The following is a 12,671-nucleotide window of genomic DNA, read 5'->3' on the forward strand; positions in this document are numbered from 1 at the left end:
AAAGGGCAAAGAAAGGAACCTCGCCTCCTCAGTCAGTCAGCTGGGTAGCGGTCCAGCCATCTTGGAGAAAATGTCTGAGCACTTCCGGCATTATATCCATCCCCTCTGACCATTGTCCAAAGGCGCGCGACTAGCCTGGCGATCAGAGAGAGCACATTGTAAAGTCAATGGCAGCAGATGTGGTGGGATTAAAATGTAGCACGTCATCATTTCATCTCCCTTTGGATCCATTTGAAAGTTGTTTCAGTTTTTAATATTTTCTGCTCTCTTTTAGCTTGAGATTTTTCTGTTTTGTTTTGTCACGGTCTTTATTTCTTTGTTTCCTGATGATGCTTTGCATGATTTCCATATAGGAAATCCAAGATAGGTGAATCTAGAGACAGTACCTGGATTAATAATTGCCTAGGGCCACGGCCGGGGAGGGTGGGGTAATGGGGAGCTAACAACACTGAGCACAAGAAGACAATGCTCTGAAAGGGCTTGCAGTGATGATGGCACAACTGTCTTTAATATTATTGAACTAAGTTGTATGATACATGAATGTATGCCAATGCAACTACTTCAGACAGAAGAAGAAAGTGAAAAACAACTCTTGTTTGGTATCCCATCAACTACCAGTCTTGTTTTGAGCTAATGCCTTCCGGGCCAATTGGATGCCTTTCTTCAATACCATCAGTTCTTTATCAAATGCTAATTCTTGATATGGCTGAACCTCGACCAATTCTTTGTAGTATAATCATTCTGTATATTCCTCACATCTTCTTTCCGTGTTTCCTGGATCTTTCAGTATCTTGCCTCTAGAAGCCTTCTACGTTGCTGCACGAGGCTTGAATATTTTCTTCAGTTCGTTCACCATAAGAAATGCCCACTATGCTTTGTTTCTTTTGGTTTTCTAATTCCTGGTCTTTGTACGTTTCACTGTCATGTTTTATTTTAAGTTCTCAAGCTGCTGTTTGAAATTTTCTCTTCAAATATTTTCCTCTTTCCTTCCTTCCAGTACATGTAGCTATTCTACATTCAAGATAAAGTTTCAGAGTCTCTTCAGCCTCCCATTTTGAGCTATTCTTTCTTGTCCTTTCAATAGCCCCTTTCCTTCTTCATATATGATGCCATCCTGGAACTCATCTGGTCGTTAGTCACTGGTGGTCGATGCATCAAATGAATTCTTGAGATGGTGTCTAAACCCAGGTGGGCTATACTCAGATGGAATATTGCATTTTTCTATAAAATTCACATTCGATGAAAACGCTGTTACCTATAAAACTACCTCTAAATTCATATAGAAGCAGTGTTATTAATTCCAAGAATGAAAATGGCAGCAATGTCATTCTGACTTTGTATTCTATAATTTTATCAAATAAGTTCAGTCATACCAGGGTTATTAGATTAGAAAATATTTAATGAAGGCATTAATATTTACTCCTATCCAACCTCCAGCTGGATTTTCATATTGTGAGAGCATTAGGTTAATTGAGTTTTATCACAAAATCTCTGGGCTACTTTAGAAATAACTGTAATATTTATTCCCTATGGTGTAATCTATATAATGTTAGAAAATAGAAGAACAAATGATTAATGTAATGCTGGACTTGGCTGACATCTTCAGAATAGATATTCATTTAATGGCTATCCAACGATTTTTTTAATGAAAAATATTAGGAACACCCTTTTTTCCCAAATACTGTACAGAAAGATGGGGATTTATGGCTGAGTCATTTTTACCAGTGGAATCACAAGAACATGTACACACTGGGGTTTCTTGCAGTCTCTCTGTGCTCCAAGGTTGACAATCGGAGCTCTCTCAGAGTTGCCTGGGAAAACAGGCCGGGCAATATGCTGCTTAGGGCCACAACCTTGAAAATCCTGCACCTGTGAACTCACCAGGAATTTGAATCTGCAGAAAGCAGCTAAGAAAAACCATTACCGATTTCATACGTGGTCCCATTTTTATTTTTTAAGTTTCTTCTTGGAAATGTGCCTGCAAGTGTGTGGGGAGGAGGTAACTATTCCCTTTTCATTTTCCCATCTTTTAGTTCCTTGGGCTAAGAGGATTATTAAATTTTGGTTTTAATACTATCTATCCTTCTGTATCATTCCAATCAAAGGATGAAGACCAATATTCAATCGTGTCCACTAGAGTGGTAGGAATAATAACTAAGCAGCAGGTAATACTAAATTAAATATAGGTGGCACGTATTGAGTTCTTAACATGCTTCAAGCATAGGATTAAGTGCTTTACCAATCTGAGTATGTTTGACATGTACAACAATCCTGTGAGGTGCAAGCGTAGCATGATTGTGAAGATGGCGCCACTAGACAGTGTTTTGTTATCCAGTGTCCTGTGGTACACGATGCCACAATGCACAGAACACAGCGTGAAGGTGTCTAACGACCACAAGGATACAGCACAGGAACTATTGCTGTCTGCCTGCAAAGACCAAGGAGCTGAGGCACAGCAGCACTCAGACTTTCTCCAGGGTCTCGCAACTATTCTGCAAGAGCGTGCTGACTTTAATCCAGATCACTCCACTCTAGAGCTGATGGCGCACACACGGCCGCTCTCCGCAGAGCAAACAAGCAAACAATGCATGCACTTGATACCCTGAGCGGTTAGGTAGAAAAGGAATGTATATGAAGCAGAGCACAATGGCACCATAAAGAGACATGGCCCCGGCACCTGTCTGTTTGTCCTCAGCTTTTTCTTTCTCATATCTCATCATAGTTTTTGCTTTTTCACTTTTTGTTTAGGGTAAGTTCATTCTGAATGTTTCTCTACTCACATTCTGCAGAGTAGCAATCCTCCACCACTGCTGTCACACCGCGCCTTGCAGGAAGGCAGCAGCCACGTGTGTGTCCTTCAGAGCTCTGCCATGCCAGTCTGCACCCAGTTGGGACTCGGTCTATGCTCGCTGGAAACAGTGAGTGCACGTTGCACGAGGAAGGAGGGCTTTGAGGGAAATGGGATTTGGAGGTTGATGAAAGGAAGCAAAGAGTGAGATGCAGGAGGGATTTCGTCACAAAATGCACGTCGTCAGAGCCTGACTCAGCAGTTCTCTTTCACTGACCTTCTTTGAGGAGTTCTGTGCCCAGGATTTTGGATCAACTACACTTAAGTATTTTCAAAAGGGACATATTTGAAGTGATGACTGAAAAGAGTTTGAAATTCTAAACAGAATTCACCAAATAATTTATCCCAGAAAATGCCCTTCAGCAGCTGTTTTAGGAGATGAGGGGCATAACCTGGAAGGGAGATTGAATAAAGAACTGTGTGCTGGAATGAGCAGTTAAACAAAGAAAACAGGAAAATACTGAAATCCAGAGTTAGCACCAAGTTCAAGAAACAGAGTGGAGTGTGGGAACAGAGGCCTTGGGAAGAGTTGTGGCTCATTGTGTCTGGAACAAACTGCACAGGGACATCTTTCCTGCCTCCAGACTCCATGCCACCTCCCACTGCCTTGTCTGTGGATTTCACCTGCCTGGTGTTTAGCAGGCGAACACCTCCCTACACCAGGGCTCCTTCTGAAACCTCTGGGCAGTTCTTCTTTGTCCTATCCGGTCACGACGAGTCAGCGCCCAACACCAAATTCTCAATACACACTTGCTGAATAAATGGATCACCAGATTTCTAGTAATAGCTTTTGGTTTGCTTTAATTGAGGGGAAGGGAATTTCCACAACAACAGATGCAACTGATTACAAAACAAATGTAGCCCTGGTGTGGAGCTCACAGCCAAATTAGCATTTGGCTGATCTCTCTTTACATGGAGTGGTTTGAGCCAAGTTGCCATTTGGGTAACATGTACACATTTTGAGAAAAAAAAAATTAGATTTGTGACCACGATGATAAATCTTATGTTCAAAACCTCATTATGACCCTTCTAGTTTTCCATTAGTTATCCTTATCTGGCTTTGAGAACTATAAACCAAATTCACATCCTTCATTTTGATATTGAACATGAGTATGGGTTAGTTTTGTTTCATTTTGTTTTTATGAGCAAGGCAGGCAGTTAAAGAACAAAGCAACAGACTGCATGGAGAAATGAATAGGTTCAGAGACTGAAAACCTATCAATGACCTTAAGGGAAAATTCATTTTCTTTTTATTACCTTGCATCTCTGGGTGTCAAAATTCACACACACACACACACACACACACACACACAATGTCAACACTTTGAAAGGAGATTTTATGTCTACTCATAATCTGTGCTCATACCCAGTGGAGGTTAGCTGTTCTCAGTTAAAATGAATCTCCTTTTACCAGACGTTGTGCAGCAAAGATGAAAGGACATCAATCTCTTAACAACTCCTGTTGTGCGGGGCTGACACACATCACAGTCATTGAAACAACAGAAAACATTGAAAAAAAACTTGTATTTGAGTTGTAGAGAACTCACAATTTCTCTTTCACAGAACAGAAAATATGAATCCTGATTTGACGCAATGCTAAAAGCACTTTATATTACCAAAAACAACAGATAATTTGATGTTAGAGGAAAACAGCCAAATTCTTTTTTGTTTTGTTATTTAACTTAAAAAAAAAAGATTTTATTGGGGGCTCTTACAACTCTTGTTACAATCTATGCATCAATTATATTTGACATATTTGTACATATATTGCCATTGTTCTTTTCTAGACATTGACTCTCCACAGAGCCCTTGGGACCAGTTCCTCTTTTTATTTTATTTACATACCAAATTAATTATCTTCTTCTGTTCTACTACTGGGAGGAAACTCAAGATTTTGAGCCTCTCTTCCCTCAGTTCTTGTCTCCTTTGAAAGCAAACCTGCAGAGAAGGGAAGCACCCCTCATGCGAGGGAACAAGGTCTAGCAGAAGGAGTGAGCATGGGGCACCCAAGGGCCCCCAGCTAATCTGAGGGCCCCCTGGAATGAAGCCTTGGCCTTTGTGAATAGTCCATCTTCCACTACTGGCTGGCACTCCAGTGGGTCTTCTGCTCCTGACTTTCAATAAGCCTGACTTCATTGTTCCAAGTACATGGACTTCTGGGTCCCAGAGTCTATGCTGTGTCCTTGGTGCCAGAAACCAAGGGCCAATTCAGCCACTGTGAGGCTAGAATGAGGAGCCTGTCATTTCCTGCACACATCCTTTCCCTGTCTCTGCTTTTTCCAAGCATCATAGGAGGAAAAAGAAGCTCTCAGTGGACAGTACCTCAAATGGGTTTCTTTTTTCTTCTACAGAACATTCTGAAGCTCTTCCTGGTCTTCCTACTTCATATGCTGCTTTGCTAAGAATTAAGAAAAGTTCAGCTTCATCCCTCTTTGGTTCAAAGACAAGACCGCGATACAATAGCCCTTCCTTAGGAACACTGAGTGTTTCTCCACCCAGCTGGCGAGGAACAGCTCAACATCATTATTCCCCTGTTAATCTCTACCACTCCTCGGATGCCTTCAAACAAGACGGTGAGTCTATCTTCTTATTACTACACAGAGCAGGGGGCTCGCTATGTTTAAATGAATTTTATAGCATTCCTGATTTGAAATTAAATAAACTCACCTATGTTGAGGGGAATGTAAAGTGTTCCGAAGAACAATTTATATGAAGACCTTGAAAATACTCATGTCTTTCAATCCAATGGTTTTCTTGCTATAAAATGCATACATAAGGAAATAATAAGGAAAACATGCAAAAATATAAGGCTAGAGTGAGCATTATTTTATAAGACGGGAAGATCACAATTGACCTACGTGCTGCTCATAGCTAAGAAATTCATTAAATTAAGTGTTCGGTGGAGTAATGGGTCGAGGACGGGCTGCTAGCCACCAGGTCAGAGATTCAAGCTCACCATCTTTTCAGCGGCAGAAAGTTGATGCTGTCTGCTCCCTTAAAGAGTTACACTCACAGGGAAACACTTGTGAAGGACAACAAATAGACCCTGAACTATTTATAGGGATTGTTGTTGTTGTAGCTACTGTTTTATTTTCTGTTGTTGTTTCCTTGTACTTGGTCTTGGGATGGTGCATATTGTTGTCACTGCATGTCTACCTGGAAGGGATAAGCGAGATAAACAAGCTAGAAGAGAGAACAAGATGACAGTTCTGGGGGGACATGGGAGAGAGGAAAGTGGGGAAAAGGAAGTGGGTGTTAACAAACCCAGAGACAAAAGAACGAGAAGTGATCCAAAATCAGTGGCAAGGAGGGTTTAGGAGGTCTGGCAGGGCTGTATCAAGGACAATGTAACCGAGAGGAATTCCTGAAACCCAAATAAAGGCTGAACATGATAGTGGGACAAGCAGAAAGTACAAAGAAATAGAGGAAAGAACTAGGAGGCAAAGGGCAGTTATAGAGTTCTTAATACAGGCAAATACAGATGTAAATATATTTATATACAATGAGGGTGAAATAGATCTATGTATATATATTTATAGGTTTAGCATTAAGGAAACAGATGGACAGTGGGCTCCTACTCAAGTACTCCCTCAACACAAGAACACTTTGTTCTAACAATTCGGCACTCTGAGATGCTCACCTTCCTGGCACAATCGCTGAAGACAATGGGTGCACAAGCAAATGTGGTGAAGAAAGCTGATGGTGCCTGGATGCCAAAAGATATGGCATCTGAAGTCTTAAAGGCCTGAAGATAAACAAGTGGTCATCTAGCTGAGAAGCAACAAAACCCACATAGAAACACACCAGCCTGTCCTAACTCGATAGCTGAGGACAGAGCGGGTGCATAAGCAAATATGAAGAAAGCTGATAGTGCCCGGCTATCAAATGATATAGAATCTGGGGTCCTATAGGCTGGAAGATTAAAAAGTGTCTATCTAACTGAGAAACAACAAATCCCACATGGAAGAAGCACACCTTCCTGTGAGATCACAAGGCATTGAAGGGATCAGGGACCAGGCATCAAAGACGAAAAAAAAAAATCATTGTGAATGAAGGGGAATGCGGAGTGGGAACCCAGAGCCCATCTGTGGGAAATTGGACATCCCCTAGCAGAAGTAATGAGGGGAGGAGACAAGCCAATCAGGTGCAGTGTAGAAATAATGAAACATATAATTTTCCTCTAGTTCTTGAATGCTTCCTCCCCTACCACTATAACGATCCCAATTCTACCTTACAAATCTGGCTGGACCAGAGGATGTACACTGGTACAAATAGGAGCTGGGAACATAGGGAATCCAGGACAGATGAACCTCTCAGGACCAGTGGTCAGAGTGGCAATACTAGGAGGGTGGAGGGCAGGTGGGGTAGAAAGGAGGAACCCATTACAAGGATTTACATATAACCTCCCGGGGGGATGGATAGCATAAAAATGGGTGAAGGGAGATATCAGATGGTGTAAGATATGACAAAATAGTGATAATTTATAAATTATCAAAGGTTCATGGGGGAGGGGAAGCAGGGAGGGAGGCGAAAAATAAGGAGCTGATACCTAAGGGCTCAAAGAAAATGCAAATGTTTTGAGAATGATGAGGGAAACCAATGTACAAGTGTGCTTGACACAATGGATGGATGTATGGATTGTGTTGAGTTGTATGAGCCCCCCATAAAATGATTAAAAAAAAGAGTTCCAGTCTCAGAAACCCAAAGGAATCATCCTTCTTTGTCCTACAAGTGAGTTATGTGAGTTAGAATGAATGAATAATGCCTGTGGACTAGTCTGAAAGTATTAAAATTATGATTCAATGGGGAATATTTTCTAGACATTCTCTAACTCTGTTATTTTTAGATACTTCAATAAAATAATAGCAAAATTTTAACAGTCACTGAGAATTACTGGTGCTTATTAGCAGCCCCTGTGACACTATGCCTCTCAAAATAGCTTACCTCCTTCAAATATCTCAGAAAATATGAAGTCAATATTATGTCTGTCTTGCATAGAAATGGAAAGCTAGGGGCAAATAAGTACCTCAATCAAGGTCAGATTGAAAACAAGTTAAAAAACAAACGAACTAAAACCAGTTTTAGTTCATATTATCTACTGATTTGAAGCCCAGTAATGTCTGGGCTACAGGATTTCAGGGTGATTCAAATAGTAAAATATTCAACCACTAACTGAAAGATTGGCAGCTTGAGCAGACTCTGAAGTACCTTCAAAGACAAGTGTGGCAATATACTGTTGAAAGGTTACAGCCTTTAAGCCCCTATAGAGCAGTTCAATTCTATACACATGGGCTTGCCGTGAGTTAGAATAAACAACAACTAACCAGAACAACTCTCTTTAGGCTACATTTCAATCATGGCTGATGAGGGAGTGAATATGCAAAATTACATTCTCTGAGAACTAAACAACTTGGAGGAATTTTAGAAATGTTGGGTTAATCTGTAATGCAAAGCACAAGGAAGCATATTCCTCATGAGTCTGACAATCACTGCCATGTGGATCAGCGTCACACAATAATGACACTGACATTTTATGTGCGCATAGTGTTAGCATTCTGTAAATGTGCTATGGATTTTCAAAATATTTATACATAGCATAAGATAACTTTCTAACTTCCTATCATATTAACCTGAGTGTCAGACTCCATCAGAAAGAGATGTTTCGGGGATTTGTTCATTGACTATCAGTATTTTATGGGATGAAAACAACGTAGACTGGATTGTACAATCAAAACAATGATCTACAATGTTTGGCGTAATTTTATGGCAGTTATTATTCTATGCATTGCATTTGAATTGTGGTGTTGGTGACGCATATTGGAAGTACTATGGACTGCCAAAGGAACAAACAAATCTGTCCTGGAAAAGTATAGTCAGAGCTCCTTAGAGGAGAGGATGGCAGGCCTCTATCTCCAGTCCCTGGAGAATGACTTCGTGTTGGGTGGAGTCGAGAGGCCATGAAAAAGAAGAAGGCCCTTGACAAGATGGTTTGACACAGAGTCTGCTACAAAGGGGCTCAAGCATGAGATCGATTGTGAGGATGGTGCGGGACTGGCAGGCAGGGTTTTGTTCTGGCACGCATAGATTTTGCTGTAATTCAGAACCAATGCAAAGGCACCTAAGAACAACAGCCCAATTTTTCTGTTCCTTAGTTCTCTTGTTTCAAACACAAGTGATAAGAACACATGATGATATATCTATGATGTAATTTAAAAATATGAATTAAATGTGAAAATGTTGAAAACAATAAATACTGAGACATAAAAAAGGGCCAGCGATTCAATGGCTACTGTAAAATCTTATATATTTCCTAAAATCTGGTCCCATTCTGGGTTGTAGGCAGGTAAAGGAAAGGAGATGTGTCAAATGATATATTTTCCAGTGTTTCACATACTAAAATTAAATTATTATTATTCAGTAGAAGTAAATTTATTTTGAACATGAAGATCAGATACATCTTTTGTTGCTGTTGTTTTCTTGGAAGGTCCTCATTAACAATGTACTTTTGATATAATGGCTATTAACACAAACATTACTTTTATTGTATACATGAAAATAAAAGCAGATGAAACCTAAACATCAGAAACAAAATAAAGCATTATTTTGGCATTCTTAATACATCTGAATCACCTGAGACTTTTGTTAAAATATACATCTCTTTCCAATATATTTTGATAATAGTCTACATTTATAACAAGCTCTCAGGTTATGCCAACATTGCCAGTCCAAGGACCATACTGGAGTTGTAAGGGTCAAGGCTAGCAGGCTAACTTCATGTCTTTTGTTTATCTAATTTAATACAGAGTAAAGTATCAGGGATAAAGAATACGCTATTGTTTTCCAAGTGATCGTCCCTAACTATTGCTTTTTCTTCTAAGCATTTGATAGATTTTGGCTGGATATGACTTTGAGTTTCTTCTGTCAGGAGCCTGACATATGGCTTTTGTCAGGTAATTCCCCATGGCTTTAATAGAGAGTAAAACTGGGTTGACATGTGAAAAATGAGAAAATTAACAGAGCCTGAATAGAAATTCATCCCACTTCTGTTCAGAATGAGGCCAAGGAGTACTCCACGATAGAGATGAGGTTTTCTGAGAAATATGAAATCTCAGTTTGCAGAACAACTTGGGAAAGCAATTCCACATTTGTCTATACAACCTAGAGAAAAAAAACAAAACAAAACATCTTACCTGCTTTCAGGGGAACTGTGTGTTCACTGTAATATATTATCGATAGCAAAAAGTTTTAAACACATGTTAATCACAAAGATAATGAATAAATTGAAGTTTTTCAATCATTGGCGATTAATATAAAAGTAAATAGACTGTCTTTATGAAACAAGATTAGATTTCAAAATATATTGTGAGTCAAGTAAGTAAATATTACATATAATATCATTTTATTATGCTAATACAACATATATAAAGTATAAGTAACCCGCAGTACAATGGTTATGCGAAAGGTTTGTAATTCAATACCAGCTGCATTATGTGAGAAATATGTATCAGGCTACTTCTAAATCCTATTGGGTCACTATGAATCAGAATTGACTTGATGACAATGGATTTTTGTGAGGATAGAGAGATGATAGATAGGTAGATAGATAGATAATATAGATATATGGTATAATTTTTGAAACATGAACTAGAGTCAGAAAGCTGACATTAGCATTTTCCTCTGCAGACAAAGCAAGGAGAGAAGGGAATTTTCCCAGGATAGGGAGGACGAATAGTGACTCTTGAGTCAACTCTAACTCATGCCGACACTGTGGGTTTTACTCTCCGTGAAGAACCACAATGCCAAAGGAAGCCCTTAAGCTCACTAACCATTTTCACCACTCACTGATGTCGTAGGTGTAGTGTAGGTACTAAGATTTCACATATGTAAAGTCATTTAGTTTATTGAAAGGGAGTCATGGAAAGGCAAACAACTTAAGGCCAAGCAATGTTCATTTAGAACCAGAGAATAAGAATGAAAAGTTACAATGTTGGTTAGAGTTCAAATCTTTAGATTTCATGCACTTGCCATTAATGAGTACCCTCAGGAAGAAGGTGTAACCTCCCACAAGTGCATCTTGGGTGAAGGTTCCTAGTAGATAGAATCCAAGGTCATTGGCATCAAACAGATTTTCAGTTCATCTCTATCTTCTTTAGTAGTTGAGCAGAAAGTTAAGACTTATGTGTGAATTTGTCTCTGACAGTCAGCACATCACCTAGTAGAAGTATTAAGTATGCCTTTTCTCCAGGCTTAGAGAGTAGCCAAATAATGCATTTTTTCTTCAAGATTAGAAATTAGGGAGGTTGTCTAGATGTATCTTTCAATGTTAGTTTACAGAGATGAACTGTTCTATGTCATTTTTCTCACCGTTAATTCAAGGTGAACTTGAAGATTATGTTCTTTATGTACTTCACATACTTCTATGTTTAGAAAATGTTCTAAATTACTTTAAGACCCAACCAACTGCCATTGAGTCATATATGACTCTTAGGGACCCTAAAAGACTGAGTAAAACTGTTTCCTTGGGCTTGCAAGACTGCAATCTTTACCGGAGAGAGCCCGCCTTTCTTCTGAGGACATGCTGGGGCCTTCAAACCGCCCACCTTGCACATCGCAGCCCAATGTGTGCCCAGTGATGGTGTGTTTCCAATGTATTGTACTTCACTTGGAGTCTCTTTGTAGTTCCAAGGGTTCGTTGCTGAACTACTAACCAGCATGCTTTCAGTTCAAATCTATCCAGGTCCCGTGACTCATTTCCGACCATAGCCTGACAACCATGCAGCGCACAGTTCTACTCTGACACACACGGGAGCACCATGACTCAGATTCTACTCAGTGGCAACTGGTTATACTTCATTTACTCATTCATTAAATTGGGAAGTATTTCAAACATAACAAAATAATGGAAAAGGATCTTCTTGCCTTTATACTGATTTATTACATTTTAGCACGGTATCCACATTGCTTCCTTTTTAAAAAACAAACGGCACGTAAAGAGTTGTACATTTACACGTAATCTTCTCATACTCGTTCTTTTCTCTCTGATTTATTTTAAAAGAACCATCATGCTGCATTTTGTTGTTAACATGCATAGAATACTATTGCATTTATATTTCTAAACTCCCCAAACTGAAGTTGTCACCAATTTCCTTTGGCATGGATATGCAACCCATGCTCATTGGAAGCAGTCATCAAAACATCAGACTGTGTATTGCGTTGGCTTAAGTCTGCGGCACAAGCTCACCTTCAGTTGTTGAAGCTCTACGGCATCACTCTGTGGACTAAGAGGCGCTGATGCGAGCCATGGTATTTTCGGCCACGTCACAGACTTGTGATAGCTGGATAATGAATAAAGAAGACTTATGAATATGAATGGGGACCTTTGCCTTATGTTTGTGGCCATGAATGTTGAAAGTACCAGGGATTTACAGAAAAGTTCACAGATTTATCTTTGAGAAAGTGCATCTATCAAGCTTCTTAGAGGCAAGATGGTGAGATTTTGTCTCAAGTAGCCTTGGGAATGTTACCAAGGGCAACTACTCCCCATAAAGTGACATCATGCTTCACAGAGAGTCATTGAAAGGGAGGGACAAGGAAGACCCTCAAGGCAATGGATTGACCCGTGGCTGCAGCAGTGGGCTCAGCCATATCAAGAAGTGTGGGACTGAGGCAGAAGCAGGCATGGTTTTGTTCTATCATGAGTCAGCGCTGATTTGAGGGCACGGACCAACAAGTATACAAAATATAAGCATCAATAATTTTAAATTTTATATAAATAATATTGATTTAAGAATCCATTTTCTTAATGTCATATCCCGGAGAATTA

General features: G+C 39.7%; 1 protein-coding gene across 1 annotated transcript in view; it reads left to right on the top strand.

Annotated features, from left to right (window-relative positions):
• Positions 1 to 2,303: 2,303 nt before the first annotated feature.
• The window catches only part of CNTN5 (contactin 5), a 557,068-nt gene continuing 546,700 nt past the window's right edge, over positions 2,304 to 12,671 (top strand). Inside the window, exons 1-3 of the mRNA XM_075547810.1 lie at positions 2,304 to 2,577; positions 4,081 to 4,128; positions 5,203 to 5,421. Of these exons, the coding sequence (XP_075403925.1) occupies positions 2,304 to 2,577; positions 4,081 to 4,128; positions 5,203 to 5,421 (541 nt within the window). The remainder of the gene's footprint in view (positions 2,578 to 4,080; positions 4,129 to 5,202; positions 5,422 to 12,671) is intronic.

The sequence above is a fragment of the Tenrec ecaudatus genome, chromosome 4 (assembly GCF_050624435.1).
Source record: "Tenrec ecaudatus isolate mTenEca1 chromosome 4, mTenEca1.hap1, whole genome shotgun sequence".
In the NCBI taxonomy this organism is placed as follows: Eukaryota; Metazoa; Chordata; class Mammalia; order Afrosoricida; family Tenrecidae; genus Tenrec; species Tenrec ecaudatus.